This window comes from Budorcas taxicolor, chromosome 7 (genome assembly GCF_023091745.1).
Source record: "Budorcas taxicolor isolate Tak-1 chromosome 7, Takin1.1, whole genome shotgun sequence".
NCBI lineage: Eukaryota > Metazoa > Chordata > Mammalia > Artiodactyla > Bovidae > Budorcas > Budorcas taxicolor.
Window position 1 is genome coordinate 5,289,793 of NC_068916.1, and position 22,393 is coordinate 5,312,185.

Genomic DNA, 22,393 nt, shown 5'->3' on the forward strand with positions numbered 1-22,393 from the left:
GCAGCTTCACAAGGGGAGGATGGCACTTCACGCTCAGTCCAGACTCAGACACATTGTAGGGATACCACTCAGAAGCTAAAGTTAGCACTGAAATGAAAACCAATCTGTCACGGTGGATGCGGCTCAGCTCATTCCATATATATACAATCCGTTGCTGGGATGGGTGAGGCCATAGTCCCCAGTTAGTCAATCCAACCCTAGTCAAGCTGTTGCTGGGAAGGTGTTTGTAGATGTGGGGAAAGCTCTCAATCAGTTAACTTTAGGGGAGGGGGTCTCTCCTAGACAATCTGGTGGGCCTGGTTCAATCAGCTGAAAAACCTTAAAGGTATAATGTCTGCAGCTTCCTTGAGAAGAAAGACATTCAGTCTCTGCTCGCAGCCTCAGTTTGTGAGCAAGAGGTCCACTTTCCCCTTCCAGACGGGCGGCCCTGCAAATCTGCAGTCGCTTAGCTTCCTGCAGTCTGGTCACAGCTGCAGAGCCCCTGGCGCTCACTCCCTGCTGCTCTCTAGCCCCATCTGCCACCTGTATACCAAGAGCCAGAGCTTATCATCCCACCTTCCTCGGGGTCTGCCCTCCGTGACAGCAAGGCCCAGCAAGCTTGCCCTCTTCTCACTTGCACAGTATGACGTTCTGTGCCACACAAGACACGCTCCCACCTGCCATCTCATTTGTAACATTCTGTGCCACGTTCTCTCTCTGAAACCACCATGCCTAACAATGAATCGAATGCGGTAGAGCTCCATGACAAGAAGGATGATTTTCAGGACTACAGGTACCTGGCATCATACCTGGTATAGATGGATTCTTCAACAGCACTGTTAAAACCAGTAGCCCACAGTGCTCTGCATCTGGTCCCACCAGCCAGGCCCTCCTTCCTCCTCTCCCTGCTGAGGCTCCCCAGGGGAAAACAGCAGTGATGAGGACTCAAAGACTTGGGTTATCAGAGGAGCTAACCAGACTGAGCTTGCAGATGGCCCTTCCTGAAGGGTCCTTCTGCTCAGGATCTGATGTTGGCCGATACAATCTACCCTTTTAGGCCCTTTTATGTAAACAGATTACATACTGAAATCAATCACTTAAGAGGAAAAGGAAATGAAAGGAACTGGAATAGTAACAAACATACCTCTTACAAACAAACTCTAACAACTGAAGTTAATAAGAAAAGATTATTACTTATTAGAAAAATCACTATAACAAGGAAGTAATGTCACCTGTAATGTTAGTATTAGAAAATAGAAGAATATTTTATGACTTTGGGATTTCTTAAGCAGGGCTCAAAAATAAACTTATGGGGAAAAGTGGTGGATCTGACTACAGCAAGATTAGAGGTTTCTGTAATGGAGGCTGACAGTCTGGGAGACATATCTGTCGTTTCTAAATCAACGAGGGATGAATATCTAGAATGAATGATGAACCCCTATAATTATATCAGAGAGAGAAAAAAAAAGCCTAGTAGAAAAACAAAAACAAACGAGCAACCCACAGAGAAAAATCTGCGAGGCCAAAAAGCAACTAAAAGGTGTCTGATATTTCATCTCAAAATCAAAAAAATAAAAATGCCATCAAGATACCACTTGACACCCTCACATCCACGTGTCCTGCCACCCACACTGGACCCTGGGGCAAGACTCAGCTGTACCCTCCACACCCCACAGAGACCTGCAAGAGGATACTGAAGCCACACTGCCAAGAAAAGCAAAGGTTTTTCACAATCTTTGTAGACGCTAAAAATCACACAAAAACTATGCTGCATAGTTATCAAAAATTCTGACATCCAAACACACATCTGGAAGGTGGGCTTGGAAGACCTCAACTAAGTGCCAAGAAAACCAAGAGTGATGTGGGGTCCGGGTGGAGACACACCAGAGCAGGTGGAGATGATGCTAGCTAAGACCCGAAAGTGTTGGTTCTCAAATCAAACAGAGGAAAGAGGTGAAAACATCTAACTTGGGAGCTTTCCTTCTTCTGAGAGTGTCACCAAAACCTTTCTGACCTGCTTGGAAACCACACCTCTAAAGGAAATGATAAAACTGAGTGATCTGATATTCAGAGGGTAAATACCAAGAAAAATGGTCTGAAAATATTTTTATTTGCAAGCAAATGGGCAGTCGCTAGTGAGCTGAAACCAGCAGTTGCTGTGTGATGCATCGTGGTCAGTACGCACCATGGGTGGGCTGAGTTCGACTGTGACTTTACAGGTTTTGTGCACAGACTGTTTTGATGATCACTCACCTGCCTGCCAGACTGAGTAGCTTTTCTCTGCTAGGGAAGAGGTTCTAGTGCTTCTGAGCATCATGGCAACTTCTAATAACTCGATCTTCTCGCTGAACTGTACTTCCAAAATGGGGATAACCTCTGGCATCTTGGCAGATATCAAATGATAAGTTATATCTGGCTTCCCAATGAACCGCTGGCGGATGCTAATTTCATAAGGTGTGTGGACCCTGATATCATCCACATCTTCTCTTTCGAATCTGTGCATGAGCAAAGAATCTGAGTCATAGATTTCCAACCCAGAAACAAGGACGGTGAGTCTTCCTGGTTTAACATGAGATTCTGTTCTTTGGGAAATAACAGCAGGAACTTGGATCACTATCCCTTCTTTTCCGAGAGCTTTGGAATCAGCCATGGAGGTGTCCCACTTGGGCTTTGTCTCCGATGGCGTCTTCCAAAGCTTGGAGCTAAAGGGCCACCAAGAAGGAGACTCCAGTTCGGTCAGCAACCTAAAAAAGCAAACAACACACAGAAAGCAGAAAATCAGTTGTTAATTTTTTTTTTTCTTTTTGGAAAATTGCTTTGACCTTTATAAAGAATGTTACCATTTTATAGTTTTCTTTTCCACAAGCATTCCAAGAAGCAGCAAAAGCAGGAATTATTATCCTCATGTTTTAAAAAAAGAAAACTGAGGCTAAGAGCAGTGGGACATTTGTCTACAGATACATAGATAACCAGGAGTAGATACACAACAAAAACATCTTCTGACTAGAACACTGTTCTTTTCACTCTTGACCTGGGGTAGTTTGACCAAAATAAATCCTGATCATAACCTTTAGAGAACTATCTAATAGAACTTTCTGCAGTAATCTGTATTTCCTAATCCAGCAATGGAGACACGTGGCTACTGGGCACCTGAAATATAGCCAAAGCAATGATGAACTGAATTTTAAACTTAATTTTAATGTGGTTAGTGGCTATCATATTGGACAACACAGCTCTAACTTAACCACTAATACATCAAGAGATGTATCTAAAAAGTCATTCAGAAAGGAAAACAGTGAGAGGAAGAAAGGAAAAGCAAAGGAACAGAAGAACAGATCAAGTGGACAGGAAACAAACAACGAGACAGTAGAATTATCACAACCATATGTGTAATCATACCAGATGTAAGTGGACTAAATCCTCTAACTAAAAGGCACATGGTCAGGCTAAATAAAACACAGTTCTATCCTGTCGACAAGAAGCAACATGAAATATTAAGACACACAACAGACTGAAAGTAAAGGGACTGGAAAAGTAAAATAAAAAACAGCATGCCAGAAATAAACTTTAAGACAAGAAATGTAACTGGGAAAAGAGGGACAGTGCATAATAATAAAAGGGTCAATCTAAAAACAAAGACTTGATGACAGTAAATATCATGCATCTAAAAACAGAACTTCAAAATCCATTAAGCAAAAACTGACAAAACTAAAAGCAGTTGCAGGTTTTAACAAATTTCTCTCCATAACTGATACAGCAAGAAGACAAAGGTAATTAGTAAGAAGATAGAAATTTTGAACAATACTATTCAACCATCTCAACTGATACCTCCAAATGCTGGAAGCACTCTTTGAAGTATATTCAGAACATAAACAATAACAACAAAAAGAATATGTTATATAATGGAGTGGTCAAGATGGCACAAAATGAACACCTTTACTTCCTCCCACTGCTGCTGCGAAGTCACTTCAGTTGTGTCCGACTCTGTACGACCCCATAGACGGCAGCCCACCAGGCTCCCCCGTCCCTGGGATTCTCCCAGCAAGAACACTGGAGTGGGGTGCCATTTCCTTCTCCAATGCATGGAAGTGAAAAGTGAAAGTGAAGTCGTTCAGTCGTGTCTGACTCTTAGCGACCCCATGGACTGTAGCCCACCAGGCTCCTCTGTCCATGGGATTTTCCAGGCAAGAGTAATGGAGTGGGGTGCCATTGCTTAGGAAAAGAGAAATGCTTCTCTTAAATGATACAAAGTATCACATGCTCAGAGACCAAGCAAAGAGGGAGTAATTTCAAAGCAGTCTAGATCAGACCTACCTGTTACACTTGGAGAAGACTGCCAGGGAGGTAGGAGGCCACCAAAACTTCTGGGGACACAGATGCTGGTGGCAGCCATTTATGGGAGCTGGTTAGGGTCTATCATGAGGATACTGAAGCTGGCAAGTGCATCAGTGGTTGTACTTCTTTGGAGTCTAGACTATCAGCACTGGAACATGGCTCCACCCACCAGCAGGTGGCCAACAGTCCTGGGACCTCCCACACTGCACAGCCATGACCCTGACAGGCCTGCAGGCAGAGACCCCAGTCCTGGACCAACAGAGCTGTAGCCAGCCACACAAGAATCTGGCACCACCCACCAAAGGATAACAATCAGCTCTGGGACCCCAGGCCCTACAGGCAACTATACTGGGCACAGGTTCCACTCAATCAGGCAGGCACCAGCCTTAGGAGTCCTTGCTTCACATACTAGCAACTACTGGGACTTGCCAGCTCTTGCAGACAGCAGTCCAAGGCTCGTAGGCCCCAAAGTCAACTGTACTGGGACCAGACACCACCTACCAGCAAACTATAAAATATTTGAAGTGAATGAAACTAAAAACATGATATACAAAAATATAGTGGAATGTAAACAGAGCAGTCATGAGAGGGAAATTCATCTCTCTCAATGCATATATTTGAAAACCTCTTGTTGTAATTCAGTTGCTCAGTCACGTTCGGCTTTTTGAGACCCTACGGACTGCAGCACACCCCCAGGCTTCTCTGTCCTTCACTGTCTCCTGGAGTTTGCTCAAACTCATGTTCATTGAGTCAGTGATGTTATCCAACCTTCTCTTCCTCTGCTGCCCCCTTCTCCTCCTGACCTCAATCTTTCCGAGCATTAGGGTCTTTTCTAACGAGTCGCCTCTTCCACATCAGGTGGCCAAAATATTGGAGCTTCAGCTTCAGCATCAGTCCTTCCAATTAATATTCAGAGTTTATTTCCTTTAGGATTGACTACTCAGTCTCCTTGCAGTTCAAGGGACTCACAAGTCTTCTCCAGCACCATAATTAAAAACGATCAGTTCTTCGATGCTCAGCCTTCTTTACGATCCAACTCTCACATCCAAGGATGTCCACTGGGAAAACCGTAGCTTTTGACTATACAGACCTTTGTTGGCAAAGCGATGTCTCTGCTTTTCACTCTCTAGGTTTGTCACAGCTGTCCTTTCAAGGAACAAGCATCTTAATTTCATGGCTGCAGTCATGGTCCGCAGTGATTTTGGAGCCCAAGAAGAGAAAAATCTGTTACTGTTTCCACTTTTTCCCCTTCTATTTGCCATGAAGTGATGGGATCAAATGCCATGATCTTAGTTTTCTGAATGTTGAGTTTTTAGCCAGCTTTTTCACTCTCCTCTTTCATCCTCATCAAGCGGCTCTTTAGTTCCTCTTCACTTTCTTGCCATTAGAGTGGAATCATCTGCCTATCTGGGGTTGTTGCTAATTCTCTCAGCAATCTTGGTTCCAGCTTGTGATTCATCCCACCCTGGCATTTTGCACGACGTACTCTGTATCTAAGTTAAATAAGCAGGGTGACAATATACAGCCTTGACATACTCCTTTCCCAATTTCGAACCAGTCTATTGTTCTATGTCCACTTCTGACTACTGCTTTTTGATCTGCATATAGGTTTCTCAGGAGACAGGTCAGGTGGCCTGGTATTCTCATCTCTTTAAGAGTTTTCCACAGTTTGTTGTCATCCACACAAAGGCTTTAGCATCGTCAATGAAGCAGAAGCAGAAGTTTTCCTGGAATTCCCTTGCTTTCTCTATGATCCAACAAATGTTGGCAATTTGATCTCTGGTTCCTCTGCCTTTTCTATACCCAGCTTATACATCTGGAAGTTCCCAGTTCATATACTGTTGAAGGTTAGCTTGAAGGATTTTGAGCATGACCTTGCTAGCATGTGAAATGAGCACAACTGTAGAGTTTGAACATTCTTTGGCATTGCCCTTTTTTGGGACTGGCATGAAAACTAACATTTTCTAGTCCTGTGGCCATTGCTGAGATTTCCAATTTGCTGACATATTGCGTGCAGCACTTTAACAGCACTATCTTTTAGGATTTTAAATAATTCAGTTGGAATTTCACAACTTCCATTAGCTTTGTTCACAGTGATGCCTCCTAAGATCCACTGGACTTTACACTCCAGGACGTCTGGCTCCAGGCGAGTGATCACACCATGGTTATCCAGGTCATTAAGACCTATTTTGTATAATTCTTCTGTGTATTCTTGCCACTTCGTTTTAATCTCCTCTGTTTCTGTTAGGTCTTTGATGTTTCTGTCCTTTACCATGCCTATCCATCTCTGCATAAAATGTTCCCTGATATCTCCAATTTTTTGGAAGAGATCTCTAGTCTTTCCCATTCTATTGTTTTCCTCTATTTCTTTGCATTGTTTACGTAAGAAGGCTTTCTTGTATCTCCTTCATATTCTCTGGAACTCTGCCTTCAGTTGGATATATCTTTCCCTTTCTCCCTTGCCTTTCACCTCTCTTCTTTTCTCCGCTATTTGTAAAGCCTCCTCAGACCACCACTTTGCCTTCTTGCATTTCTTTTTCATTGGGATGGTTTTGATCAACACATCCTGTACAATGCTAGGAACCTCCACCCACAGTTCACCCCCAGTTCTTCAGGCACTCTGTCTACCAGATCTAACCCCTGAATCTATTCATCACCTCTATTTTATAATCATAAGGGATTTGATTTAGGCCAGGCCTGAATGGCCTAGCGGTTCTTCCCTATTTTCTTCAATTTAAGCCTGAATTTTGCAATCAGGAGATGATGAAAACTTCTTAGGAAGGTTAAAAATCAGTGGTCTAAGCCTCTACCTCAAAAAGTTATAAATTATACACAAAGAAAGTAGAAGGAAAAGTAGGAAACAATGAAAAGGAAAACAGAAAAATTACAAAACATTTTCTCTGAAGTAATTTTAAAAATTAAACCCCTAGCAAGAAATAATAAAGAAAAAAATTGAACAAGACAGGGAACAAACAACCTAAAAGATAAAATAGGCTTAAGTAAATTTATTTTATTTTTTAATATAAATTTATTTTAATTGGAGGCTTATTTTACAATATTGTATTGGTTTTGCCATATATCAACATGAATCTGCACGGGTGTACGTGTTCCCCATCCTGAACGCCCCTCCTACCTCCCTCCCCATACCATCCCTCTGGGTCATCCCAGTACACCAGCCCCAAGCATCCTGTATCATGCATCGAACCGGGACTGGCAATTTGTTTCACATATGATACATGTTTCAGTGCCATTCTCCCAAATCATCCCACCCTCTCCCTCTCCCACAGAGTCCAAAAGACTGTTCTATACACCTGTGTCTCTTCTGCTGTCTCGCATACGGGGTTATCGTTACCATCTTTCTAAATTCCATATATATACATTAGTATACAATACTGGTGTTTTTCTTTCTGGCTTACTTCACTCTGTATAATAGGTTCCAGTTTCATCCAACTCATTAGAACTGATTCAGATGTATTCTTTTTAATGGCTGAGTAATACTCCATTGTGTATATGTACCACAGCTTTCTTATCCATGCATCTGCTGATGGACATCTAGGTTGCTTCCATGTCCTGGCTATTATAAACAGTGCTGTGATGAACACTGGGGTACACGTGTCTCTTTCAATTCTGGTTTCCTCAGTGTGTACGCCCAGCAGTGGGATTGCTGGGTCATAAGGCAGTTCTATTTCCAGGTTTTTAAGGAATCTCCACACTGTTCTCCATAGTGGCTGTACTAGTTTGCATTCCCAGCAACAGTGTAAGAGGGTTCCCTTTTCTCCACACCCTCTCCAGCATTTATTGTTTGCAGACTTTTGGATATCAGCCATTCTGATTGGCATGAAATGGTACCTCATTGTGGTTTTGATTTGCATTTCTCTGATAATGAGTGATGTTAAGCATCTTTTCATGTGTTTGCTTGCCATCTGTATGTCTTCTTCGGAGAAATGTCTGCTTAGTTAGGCTATGGTTTTTCCTGTGGTCATGTATGGATGTGAGAGTTGGACTGTGAAGAAGGCTGAGCGCCGAAGAATTGATGCTTTTGACCTGTGGTGTTGGAGAAGACTCTTGAGAGTCCCTTGGACTGCAAGGAGATCCAACCAGTCCATTCTGAAGGAGATCAGCCCTGGGATTTCTTTGGAAGGACTGACGCTAAAGCTGAAACTCCAGTACTTTGGCCACCTCATGTGAAGAATTGACTCACTGGAGAAGACTCTGATGCTGGGAGGGATTGGGGGCAGGAGGAGAAGGGGACGACAGAGGATGAGATGGCTGGATGGCATCACGGACTCGATGGACGTGAGTCTGAGTGAACTCCGGGAGTTGGTGATGGACAGGGAGGCCTGGCGTGCTGTGATTCATGGGGTCACAAAGAGTCAGACAGAACTGAGCAACTGAACTGAACTGAACTGTTTAGTTCTTTGGCCCATTTTTCGATTGGGTCATTTATTTTTCTGGAATTGAGCTACAGGAGTTGCTTGTATATTTTTGAGATTAATTCTTTGTCAGTTGCTTCATTTGCTATTATTTTCTCCCATTCTGAAGGCTGTCTTTTCATCTTGCTTATAGTTTCCTTTGTTGTGCAGAAGCTTTTAATTTTAATTAGGTCCCATTTGTTTTTTTAAATTTATTTATTTTAATTGGAGGTTAATTACTTTACAATATTGTATTGGTTTTGCCATACATCAACATGAATCCGCCACAGGTATACACGTGTTCCCCATCCTGAACGCCCCCCTCTCCTCCCTCCCCGTACCATCCCTCTGGGTTGTCTCAGTGCACCAGCCCCAAGCATCCAGTATCATGCATCGAACCTGGACTGGCCATTCGTTTCATATATGATATTATACATGTTTCAATGCCATTCTCCCAAATCACCCCACCCTCTCCCTCTCCCACAGAGTCCAAAAGACTGTTCTATACATCTGTGTCTCTTTTGCTCTCTCGCATACAGGGTTATTGTTACCATCTTTCTAAATTCCATATATATGTGTTAGTATACTGTAATGATGTTTTTCTTTCTGGCTTACTTCACTCTGTATAATAGGTTCCAGTTTCATCCACCTCATTAGAACTGATTCAAATGTATTCTTTTTAATGGCCATTTGTTTATTTTTGCTTTTATTTCCAGTATTCTGGGAGGTGGGTCATAGTGGATCCTGTTGTGATTTATGTCGGAGAGTGTTTTGCCTATGTTCTCCTCTAGGAGTTTTATAGTTGCTGGTCTTACATTTAGATCTTTAATCCATTTTGAGTTTATTTTTGTGTATGGTGTTAGAAAGTGTTCTAGTTTCATTCTTTTACAAGTGGTTGACCAGTTTTCCCAGCACCACTTGTTAAAGAGATTGTCTTTCTCCATTGTATATTCTTGCCTCCTTTGTCAAAGATAAGGTGTCCATAAGTGTGTGGATTTATCTTTGGGCTTTCTGTTTTGTTCCATTGATCTATATTTCTGTCTTTGTGCCAGTAGCATACTGTCTTGATGAGTGTGGCTTTTTAGTAGAGCCTCAAGTCAGGCAGGTTGATTCCTCCAGTTCCATTCTTCTTTCTCAAGATTGCTTTGGCTATTCGAGGTTTTTTGTATTTCCATACAAATTGTGAAATTATTTGTTCTAGCTCTGTGAAAAATACCATTGGTAGCTTGATAGGGATTGCATTGAATCTATAGATTGCTTTGGGTGGTATACTCATTTTCACTATATTGATTCTTCCAATCCGTGAACACAGTATATTTCTCCATCTATTAATGTCCTCTTTGATTTTGGCTTATGCAATTTTATATTCATCAATTATTACATTGTTAAGATGGCAAAACTCTCCCAAAATGACACATTCAACCCAATTTCTATCAAAAGCCCAACTGGCTTTTGTGTAGCAATTGGCTAGCTGATCCTAAAATTCACATGAAAATGCAAGGGACCCAGAACAGCCAACCATCTTGAAATAGAAGAACAAAGTTAGATTCCTATTACCTGATTGCAAAACTTACTACAAAGCTATAGAAATGAAGATGGTGTAGTGCTGGTCTAAAGTTATGTATATGAATGAAATATAATTCAGAGTTCAGAAACAAACCTTGACATTTATGGGCAATTGATTATCAACAAGGGTGACAAGACAATTCAGTGGGGAAACATGTCTTTTCGACAAATGTTGTTGATACAACTGGATATCCATAGGCAAAAAAAAAGAAACTGGTCCCATTTCTTATGCCTTTTTCAAAAATGAACTCAAAATTAATCATATATAAGAGCTAAAACTATCACAACTCTTAGAAGAAAGCACAAGAGTAAATCTCTGCAACCTGGGATTAGACAAGAGATTCTTAGATATGACACCAATACTGAAGCAATATTAAGGAAAAAATAGATATATCACACTTCACCAAAATTAAAAATTTTCATATTTCAAAAAACAATCAAGAAAGGGAAACAGCAATCCACAGAATAGGAGAAAATATCTTAAGTTATATATCTGATAAAGGGACTTATATCCAGAGTATATAAACAATTCTTATAACTCTAGAATAACAATAATAAATGGTCAAAGGACTTGAAAACAATATATACATATGAACAAAAAGCACATGAAAAGATAGATGCTCACTATTGTGAGGAAATGAAAATGGATACCATAATGAGATACCACTTCACACCCACTAGGATGGCTATAATTTTAAAAGAAGGCAATAACAAGTATTAGTGAGGATGTGGAGAAAACAGAACTCTCATACATTACTGGCAGGAATGCAAAATGGTGCAACTATTTTGGAAAACAATTTCTCAGCTTCTAAAAATGTTAAACAAAGACCCAGCAACTTCTCTCCCAGGGGAAATGAAAATATGTACCTACATAAACACTTGTACATGAGTATCCATAGCAGCATTATTAATAATAACCACAAAGTAGAAACAACGCGTGTACCATTGGGTAGGGAGTCCCATGGTAGTCTAGTGGTTAGGATTCGGCGCTTTCACTGCCGTGGCCAGGTTCAGTCTGGGAACTTGAGATTCCACAAACCACGTGGTGCCCTCCCCCACAAAAGACTAAAAACTAGTCAATGGGTAAACAAAACGTGACAGATCTACAAAACAGAGTATTACCCAGAAATACAAAGTAATAAAGTGCATCCTACAACATGAATGAATCTCAAAAACCATAATGCTAGCTGAAAGGAGACAAATCCATACAATATACAGAGAGCAGATTGGTGGTGACCTGGGCCATGGTTAAGAACAGAGAGTGACAGCAACTAGGCTTGAGGCAACCTTTGAGGGTGACAGAAGTGTCCTAAAATTGGACTCTAGTGACATTCATTTAACTCTGTAAAGTAACTAAAGATCACTGAATCGTTCACATAAAATGAGTGAATTTTATGGTATGTAAGTTAGAAAGCTGTCCTAAAACATCTACAACAGACAAACAGCAGTAAAACATTAGAACATTTAGAATAGGGAGAAAAACACATTAGCCACAAAGGAACAATAAATTCTCTTTAGTAATAACATATGCAAAGACGACAATGGAAAACATCTTCAAAATGTCGAGCTAAATTTGGCTCAACTGTGAAGAGCCAAATTACCATTCAGAGTGTCAGTAAAGTAAAGGCATATTCCGATATATGAAGACTGAGACAATGCTACTTACCCATAGAACCCAATGAAAACATTATGAATTCTAAAAATTCATTATGTAATCCTTATTTTACCACAGAATGTGAGGAAGTGGTAAAGATCTGATTGACGAATGGCATGGCTGTTAAATGAGTATTAGGGAACCAGGGCTCTGGACGGCAACTGCACTGACGAGACTTTCTCCAGTGACTCTGAGCTTCTGTGCCTCCCCTTGCTTCTGCTCTACAGTGTAGGCTTTTCCTGGAATTTGTCTGCAGACCATTCACCCAACAGTCATATTTAAAAGGTAATAAAAGGTGACAGGAGCTGTCCCTGAATACCTGAGATTATATAAGTTAAGGTTTACAATCCTAGATATTACTACCTGCTAAATTATTGGATTAAAAATGTCACAACATGCTTAAAGATGGAAGAGCTTAAAGTTCAGTAGTATAGTAATTGCAATGGACTGAAACTCATCAAATACTTTTAGATCCAGGAATTCAAAAGGATATTAAAAATTATAACAACACTTTTTGATGATGATAAAGAAGAAAATCATTACTTTGAAAACTGCTAAACACAGAAAAACAACGAAATTTGCTCTAGAATGAAATGGTCACATGAAGGACATCATCTATTCATAAAAGCCATATAGTTAGTGAGTACAGGGAAGATGGTGGAATAGGAAGCTGCAGGAATCTGTCCCTCCAGCAAAACAAATAAAACTGGCAGAACTGTCTGAAGCAACTACCTTGGAACTCTGGTTGAGGAGAACATTTGCAGCATCCAGCAGGAAGTTGATGCAGAGACACTGAATCTCCCACCCCACAAAACCATAGCTCACAGCTGTGGAACAGCAGCAAGTATTCCCAGTGTGGCCTGTTGGAGCCAGGGTGGGCAACAATGACCTTTCCTCCAAAAACTGAGATTGTTGAGTTTTGACTGGGGCTTTCGATTGCTGAGAGGTTGGCACAGAGATCTCTACCACCATTGGCTGAAGTGCTCCCCAGTCAGGAGGGAATTTAAAGAAACAAGACCTATTTATTTTTTCTTTCTTGGGAGCTTCAGTGGCCACACTTAACAAGGAATACACACTTTGCAAAAATAGTCTGTAGTCACAAAAAGTCAGTTCCAACCCTCAACAAGCAAAAACCACCAACCCCTGAGGTATAGCAGAATTAGATTTCCAGAGTGTCATCAGTCAGCTTGGGCTGCAACAGACTGCTAGCTTAAGCAACAAGTATTCATTTCTTACAGTTTTAGAGGCTAAAAAGTCCAAGATCAGCATTACAACAGATGTGGTTTTTGCTCAGAGCTCTTTCCCTGGCTTTCAGTCACTTTCTCTCTAGCTTCTTCCTCCTCTGTAAAGACACTAATCCCATCTTGGAGGCTATACCCTCATGACCTCATCTAAACTTTACCTTCCAAAGGCACCACCTCCTAACACCATCACACTGGTGGTTTAGACTTTATACATGAATTTCAGGGACACATACATTCAGTCCATAACAGAGTTCCAAAAACATAATCTTTAGAATGTGTAGTTCTAAAGAGAAAATTACAAAATATACAAAGAAAGAGGAAAATATGGCCCATTCACAGAAAATAAAGAAAGCCCAGACATTTGAATTATCAGTCAAAGACATTGCACCAACTGTCTTAAATATGTTCAAAGAGCTAAAGGAAATTATGGACAAAGAACTGAAAGAAACAGAATAACAATATATGAGCAAAGAATCTCAATAAAAAGATAGAAATTATGAAAAGAAACCAAACAAATTTTAGAGCTGAAAAGTAACAGTAACTGAAATAAAAAACTCACTACAGGAAGTCAACAGCAGATCTGAGCAGGGAGAATAAAGGATAAGCAAATTTGAAGGTCAAACACTTGAAATTTTCTAGTCTGAGGAGCAGAAAGAAAAAAGAAAAATGCTGCTGCTCCTAAGTCGCTTCAGTCATGTCCGACTCTGTGAGACCCCATAGACAGCAGCCCACCAGGCTCCCCCGTCCCTGGGATTCTCCCTGCAAGAACACTGGAGTGGGTTGCCATTTCCTTCTCCAATGCATTAAAGTGAAAAGCGAAAGTGAAGTCGCTCAGTTGTGTCCGACTCTGAGCAATCCCATGGACTGCAGCCTACCAGGCTCCTCCGTCCATGGGATTTTCCAGGCAAGAGTACTGGAGTGGGGTGCCATTGCCTTCTCTGGAAGAAAAATGAACAGAACCTAAAGGAACTATGGGACACCATCAAGCAGATCAACACATGTATTACAGGAATTCCAGATGGACAGAAAAGAGGCAGAAAATATATTTGATTTGAAACTTCTCAAATCTGGTGAAAACCATGAATAGACACATCCAAGAAGTGCAACAAACTCCATGGAGAATAAAAAAGAAACACATTATGATCAAATTGCTGAAACTTAAAGACAAAAACAAAAATTTAAAGCAGCAAGAGTGACTCGCCATATACAAAGAATTCACAATAAGTAATAGTGCTCTGTAATCAACCCACCAAGTAGCTGACTCAACCCCCTGGAGAAAGACGCCATGTTGGAGACTCAGTGTTGACCTCTGCTGCCACTGGACTGCACAGCAGTGGCAATCGCCAAGCTGGCCTTGGTAAGCGGAGCTCATGCTTCAGTGCCCAAACACAGCCTCCTCCACCCTGTTGCCATGGCCATTGTGGCCATGGGCCCGCTGGGCAATAACAGGATGGACTGGAGAGACAGGCTCACTGGGGTCCAGAGAATGGGTCTTCCTATCCGTTTGGTTACTATAATTCTCTTCTGCTGAGGAGACGCTTTGGTGACCATTCACGTGGGACATATCTTCATCTTTCTGCCCATTCAGAAAGATCTATTCATACAATTCTACCCCAGACCTCCTCGTCATCAAGTTTCCAATCATGTTTCTTCCAGTCCCTGAACCTCCAGCCAAACCACTTTGCCACAACCAATCAGTACACAGTTCAGCCTCTGGCCATCCCTCCTTCCAAGCAGACTGTTGACCAGAATACTACTTATCATCACTAATGCCAGAAGAGGACTCCAAACACCTCCCCACAGCACCGTGGTGCTGGAGTCAGCATGAAACACAACACAGTTAAGCGCCGGATGGAGCAACGCCTTACTGAGTTTTATTTACATAGGAAAGAGACAGAGCAAGATCAGTTCCAATAATGGGCACAGGTCCCTCATGGCCAGCAGGTCCCTCCAGCAGCCAATGGACAGCAACTGGCTCATGCACACCCCTCAGTACCACAGTGGAAGGACCCTTCCCCTTCCCCCATGGAGTCTGAAACACTCAAAAGACTGGGTATGCTTGAGAACCACTAATGTACAGGCTTGAGCAGAATAAAAGATCACTGGTAGAGACTGTAACAAGGAAAGTTACTCCCCCAAAAGCATGGCATGGGTTGTGGGGTTGTTTTGCCTCTTGATGATAAAGTGTTCTAGCCCAAGGCCCACTCTTAGGAGGCAAAGCAGGGGTGAAAAGACCGCATACACAAGACTGCGCTTCCCCGCGCAGATGAGCCAGCAGCACTGCTTGCGGTTCTGCCCACTGGGAGGATCTCCCTTCACCACTGTCCTTTAGGATGACCCAGAGAGAAACCGTCTGCTACCACTCTCCTCTTCGGGGTAGTGCCCACATATCTGGCAACCAGGCCCCAGTGTTTCCTCCTCAGTCCACTGATTGCAGGCCACTCCCCAAGCGGGGAATGAATTACAAACGGCTGGGTAACAGAAGGCAGTGTACCAGAAAAGGGTGCGAGGAGCATGCGTGTGGGCCGACTCCTCCTGTATCCTAACCTGTGTCTTCAGGGCCTACTTGAGCCCAATCTTTTGTATCCCACTTTTTGTGGGATACATTTGATGATGGGGTACTGCTAAGTATGCCCAACTGCATGAATGGTGAGTCAGATAACAACCACTCAAGATGAGCAGCTGAACTTGTATGGTAGCTTGGTGGCCCGTGGCTGTGCTCTGTCTCTACTAATGCCCAGTAGCAGGCCAAGAGCTGATTCTCAAAAGGAAAGTAGTTATCTGCAGAGGATAGCAGGGCTTTGCTCCAAAATCCTACAGGTGTGTACAGAAATTCCCTATAAAGGTCTGCAAAAGGCTCCAAAGAGCACACCTGTCTGCCACTCACACATCATATACCAATGGATCATATGACCCAAGTGGCAGAGCAGCTCTGGACCTGTTTCAGAGCCTTCTCTTGTTCTAGGCCCTACTCAAAACCAGCAGCTTCTCAGTCATTTGGTAAACGTGCCAGAGTAAGACATCCAAATGAGGAACATGTCGCTTCAAAAATGCTAAGAAGCACTGCACCTCCTTTTTGGTTGTAGCAAGAGTCAGAGGCAACAACCTACCCTTCACCGTAGAGGAAACACTTCAGTGAGCCATATACCATGGGATTTCTAAAACTTTCACTGAAGTAGAAGGCCCTTGAATTTCTGTCCAATCTCCCATCCTCTGAGAGGCAGATGTCTTCTGAGTCTAGAGGAGTTGCTCCTTCTTACTCACTAAGAACAATCAGCATTAACATCATCATCTTGTGGAAGAGAAAGGCATCAAGACCTTTGTGAACTAAATCATGACACAGGGCTGAAAAGCTGGTATACCCTTGAAGTAGGACAGTGGAGGTGTACTGCTGGCCTTGTCAGCTGATAAAAACTGCTTCTCGTGGTCTTTACTAACAGGGATGGAAAAAAAAACTTACCAGATCAGATGCTGCATACCAGGCATCAGAGGATATGCTTGTTCATTTGCTCAAGCAGTAAAACTACATCCGGAATGCCAACTGCAATTACAGTCACTACCTGGTTAAGTAAAGATGTCCTGCGAGACCCATATTCTTTTCCATAGCCAAATAAGTGAACTGAATGGAGATGGGGTAGGACTTACTATCCAAGTTCTTGACGGTGGTACTCATCTCTATGATCCCTCCAGGAAAGCAAAATTGCTTTTGGTTTACTAATTTTCTAGGTATAAGCAGTTCTACTGGTTTTTACTTAGGTCTTTTCCACCAGAGTATCTCTCATTCCACAGGTCATGGAACCAGTGTAGGGATTCTGCCAGTTCCTGAATATGTCTATTCCAATTATATACTTCAGAACCAGGAAAAATTACCACAGAATGGGTCGGGGTCATCTCATTGCGAGATGAACCTGAGCTAAAACTCCACTGATCATCTGACCTCCAAGAGCCCCTAGATGAACCACAGTGATGTTTTGGGTCCCCTAGAATCAGTTTTAGTTGAGAGCTAGTGTCTAGTGTGAAAGTGCTGAGTCTCTCAGTCATGTCCGACTCTTTGAGGCCCCATGGACTGTAGCCTGCCAGGCTCCTCTGTCCATGGAATTTTTTAGGCAAGAGTACTGAAGTGGGTTGTCATTTCCTTCTCTAAGTGTCTAGTAGTCCCTGAAAATCTGATTATTTCCTTTTCTCCAGTGCACGGTCACTCTGGTAAAATGCCATAGGTCTCTCGGGGGGAAAGCTGGAATAAAGATGAACAGTATACAATTTGATAGCATATTGAGATCCTTCCACAAGGTGATGGACCCACCTTCCCCATCATTCAAGGTGGTTCAAGTCTAGATATCGATTAAGAAGCTATGACTTTTTTTTAAAATTCAATTTAGATGTTGTTCACATCACCTACAGCTCTTCTGCTTAACAGATCGAGTAAGAAGACACAGATGGATAGAACAGTCTTTTGGACTCTGTGGGAGAGGGAGAGGGTGGGATAATTTGGGAGAATGGCATTGAAACATGTATAATATCATATAAGAAACGAATCGCCAGTCCAGGTTCGATGCAGGATACAGGATGCTTGGGGCTGGTGCACTGGGATGACCCAGAGGGATGGTATGGGGAGGAGGGTGGGAGGGGGATTCAGGATGGGGAACACGTGTATACCCGTGGCAGATTCATGTTGATGTATGGCAAAACCAATACAATATTATAAAGTAATTAGCCTTCAATTAAAATAAATAAATTTAAATTTTTAAAAATAAATAAATAAATTGTAAGAGGCAAAAAAAAAAAAAAGAATTGAGTCAACTGCCCAACTATTTCTCTTCTAGGGGCACATGATCAATTGGCCAATTGATTCCCAGGTCTCTGGGAATCAGATTATTCTGATTGCTTGTTTTCACTCTGCTGTCCATTATGGTAACCACCTCCACGTGTCTTTGGTGATTTAAGTGCTATCACTTTGCCCTGTCACCCCCAAATCCAATTATCCCTGCTCATTTAAGGCAGTGGCAGCAGTCCCCACTGTAATTTCTGGCCTGCAGAGAAGAGCAACCACACAGTTCTTCAAGGACGCTGGGACTCCTCTTAAAAATCTACTTCCCACCATCAAGGTGAAAAGTGTGTCTTCTTGGGCCCTGTCAGGGTAGATGAGGAGATCTCACATGATACATCTACTTGCCGTTCCAATCCCCCTCAGTCTTCCTCTGAGTATACTCCCTATACTGCCTCTGAGATGCTTCCTCTGGAGTACACCAAGGCAGTTCTGGCATTCCAAACTTCACTTAGTCTAGGCTGCCTTTCAGTCCACATCTCATGCAACCAACCATTAGAGCCTTCTTAACTTCTCGAGCTGAGCAACACATCTAAGACCTCTGTTTAGCAAGCCCCCATTTCAGTAAACTCAGCCACATCCAACTTCATATTCCTCTCTTCCAACTTCATATGCCTCTCACCATTGAGCCACACCCAAGATATCCCCACACATATTCTTAAGATCTCTGTCTGTAAAAACTAGAAAAATCATGTAGTTCTTTTAAAGTATCGTGCACCTCCTTTTGTAGGTCACACTTTGTGCTTCATCTTTCGGGATCTGCTGAGACTTAAGCCTAACAATATACCTAGAAGCAAAGAGGGATGGTGAGGGTAGGTCTGGAGGAGAATCTGCACTGTCCTGCAAAGCAATTACCTCAGGGGAGGCCATTACGGATTCCCCAGGCAAAGTGTGGTTAATCACCTCAGATAGGGATGGAAGAGCTGCTTTTACTGGCAAAGAAGACTCATCAGAATTTAGGGGTTCTATTCTTTCAGTTTCATCAGGACCTTTCCATGTGTCCACATTCTAATTTTCAGGATCCCATTTCATTCCTATTAATACTCTTGGTTTAACAGCAGACACCATGCTAAACTGGGATTTCAATTTACATTATGATTCAGTCACTCACAGGACGACACTCTGGATCTGATTTTCAGCGATCTCAGCTGTGCAGCTCTGGGAGCTAAGGTTTTCTTTCAGGGCAGATATAGCAGTGTTCAGGTCACTATGGGGCACCTGAACTCATCCCTTCCTTTCCATACTTCGTCCAGTGCAGTTAGAGCAGCCAGCCAAGCTCATTACCTATCAGCGTGTCAAAAATGTTATTAGGAAAAAAACAAAAGTTATTAGGTATTAAACACATGGTCACTCAGAGCCTTTTACGAATATCTGATTATGAACAGCCCATGATGATATTTTATGTATCGCCACTGCCGCATCATCAGTGCCTCCTATACCATTTGAAATAAGGGTCATTAGTCACTTTAAATCTAACCAGACTATATTTCAAAATCTGTAGAATTCTGAAAACTCATCTTCCCTCAGTACAAAAAGAGAATGAAAGAGGAAGGGGAACAGGGAGAGAGAAAGGGAGGCAGAGAGGGGCAGAGAAACGTGGCGGCCATGGGGGAGAAAAAGGGAAGGGACCGCATTTTGGAAAGACTGCTGAAGGCACTGCCCTATGGGCTTAGTTGTGTCTGACTCTTTGCAGCCCCATGGACTGCAGCCTGCCAGGTTCCTCTGTCCACAGAATTTTCCAGGCATGAATACTGGAGTGGGTTGCATAGATCTAGGACTGTCATGGGAAGATAACCTGACATTCTCAGACCACAAAGCATTGCTCTCAAACACTGTGACCACGCTCCTTTCAGCAGAACCAAAAATTTCACTGTACACCCCAGGCCTTCCCACACAGAAAAATAAGACAAGGCTATCCGTAACAACCCAAGAAAAAAGAGAATAGGGCATCCATGAAGTAATAACAGGCTGCTATTCAAAAGAAACACTTCGAAAACAAAAAACAATTCTTGGAAATTAAAAATATGATAACAGAAATAAAAGGTAGGAAGATAAAATGCAAGAAACAAAAGCAGAACAGAGACTGCTTCAAGATGGAAGAGTAGAAGGAAATGTGCTCATTTTCTCCTGAGAGGACATCAAAATCCCAACTAGCTGCTGAACAACCATCAGCAGGAGGATACTGGAACCCACCGAAAAAAGATACCCTATGTCCAAGGACAAAGGAGATAGACTTCCACAAGACTGAGGCAAACAGACTCCCCTCTTGGGAGGGCACAAATAAAACCTTGTGTGTACCAGGACCCAGGGGGCTGGAGCAGTGGCCCCACAAGAGACTGAGACAGACCTAGCTGTGAGTGAGTGAGGGTGGCCTGCCGCGGGGACAGGGCCACTGGCAGCAGCAGTCCTGGGAGGTGCGTGTTGGTCCGAGTCCTCTTACAGGTGGCCATTAGCCCTACCTTAGAGCCTGTGGACGCCAACACTGGGTCACCTCAGGCCAAACAGCTAAAAAGGAGGGGGTGAGTGCCACTCATCAGCAGACAACTGGGTTAAAGATTTGCGGAGCACAGCATGGCCTTGTCGCCAGAGCAAGACCCAGTTTTCCCCACAGCCAGTCCTCCCATCTAAAAGCTTGTACAAGACTCATCCTCATTCACCAGAGGGAAGACAGAAGAAGCAAGAACTACAATCCCATAGCCTCTAGAAACCACAATCACAGAAAGCTAACCAAAGTGAAAAGAAATAGGATTATGCCCCAGGTAAAGGAACAAGATAAATTACCAGAAAAACAGCTAAATGAAGTAGAAATAGGCAAGCTTCCAGAAAAAGAATCCAGAATAATGACAGTGACGATGATCCAGGATCTCGGAAAAAGAATGAAGGTAAAGACTGACAAGATGCAAGACATGTCTACCAAAGAAGAACTAAAGAACAGACAGAGATACACAATACATTGAGAATAACTGAGGCAAACGAAAGGATAGATCTGGAAGACAAAACGCTGGAAGTCACTGCCCCAAAACAGAATACAGGAAAAAAAGAATGAAAAGAAAAGAAGGCAGCTTAAGAGACCTCTGGGACAACATTAAATGCACCAATATTCACATTACAGGGGTGCCAGAAGGAGAAGAGAGAGAGAAGGCACCCAAAAAAACATCTGAAGACAATAATAGCTGAAAACTTCCTGAAGATGGGAAAGGAAATAGTTAACTAAGTGCAGGAAGCACAGAGAGTCCCGGGAAGAATAAACCCAAGGAGGAACACACCGAGACACATAGTCATCAAATTGACCAAAATTAAAGACAAAGATAAAATATTTAAAGCAACAAGGGAAAAAAGACAAAATAACACAGAGAAGAAATCCATATAGTTATCAGCTGATTTCTCAAAAGAAACTCTACAAGCCAGAAGGGAATGGCATGGTATATTCCAAGTGATTAAAGGGAAGAAACTACAACTAAGAACACTACCCAGCAAGACTCCTGATCAGATCTAATGGAGAAATCAAGCTTTCCAGACAAGCGAGGGTAAGAGGATTCAGCACCATCGAACCAGTTTCACAACAAATGCTAAAGGAACTTCTCTACTCAAGAAACAAAGAGAAGGAAAAGATCTTCAAAAAACAAACCCAAAACAATTAAGAAAATGGTAATAGGATCACATATATCAATAATCACCTTCAATGTAAATAGATTAAATGCACCAACCAAAAGACACAGACTGGCTGAGTGAATACAAAAACAAGACCCATATGTATAGTTGTCTACAAAAGACCTATCTCAGACCTAGGGATACTTACAGACTGAAAGTACGGGGATAGGAGAAGGTATTCCACACAAATGGAATTCATAAGAAAGCTGGAGCAGCAATACTCATATCAGACAAAATAGACTTTAAAGCAAAGACTGTTGTAAGAGACAAAGAAGGACACTACATAACGATCAAGGGTTCAACTAAGAAAAAGATGTAACAACTATAAATATATATGCACCCAGCATAGCAGCACCTCAGTATGTAAGGCAAATACTAACAAATATAAAGGCAGAAATTAACAGTAACACAGTAATAGTGGAGGACTTTAACACCCCACTTTCATCAATGGACAGATCATCCAGACAGAAAATTAACAAGGAAACACGAGCCTTAAATGACACTTTGGATGAGCCGGACTTAACTGATACTTATAGAGCATTTCACCCAAAAGCAGCAGACTATGCATTCTTCTCAAGTGCACACGGAATATTCTCCAGGACCGACAACACCCTGGGCCACAAGGTGAGCCTTGGTAAATTTAAGAAAATCAAAATTACATCAAGCATCTTTCTGATCACAACACTACATGATTAGAAAAAAATTATGAGGGAAAAAAAAAAACTCT

General features: G+C 42.2%; 1 protein-coding gene across 1 annotated transcript in view; it reads right to left on the minus strand.

Annotated features, from left to right (window-relative positions):
- The window catches only part of SNAP47 (synaptosome associated protein 47), a 66,641-nt gene that overhangs the window by 23,147 nt on the left and 21,101 nt on the right, over window positions 1-22,393 (minus strand). The window contains exon 3 of the mRNA XM_052643466.1: window positions 2,233-2,723. Coding sequence (XP_052499426.1) covers window positions 2,233-2,723 — 491 coding nt within the window. The remainder of the gene's footprint in view (window positions 1-2,232; window positions 2,724-22,393) is intronic.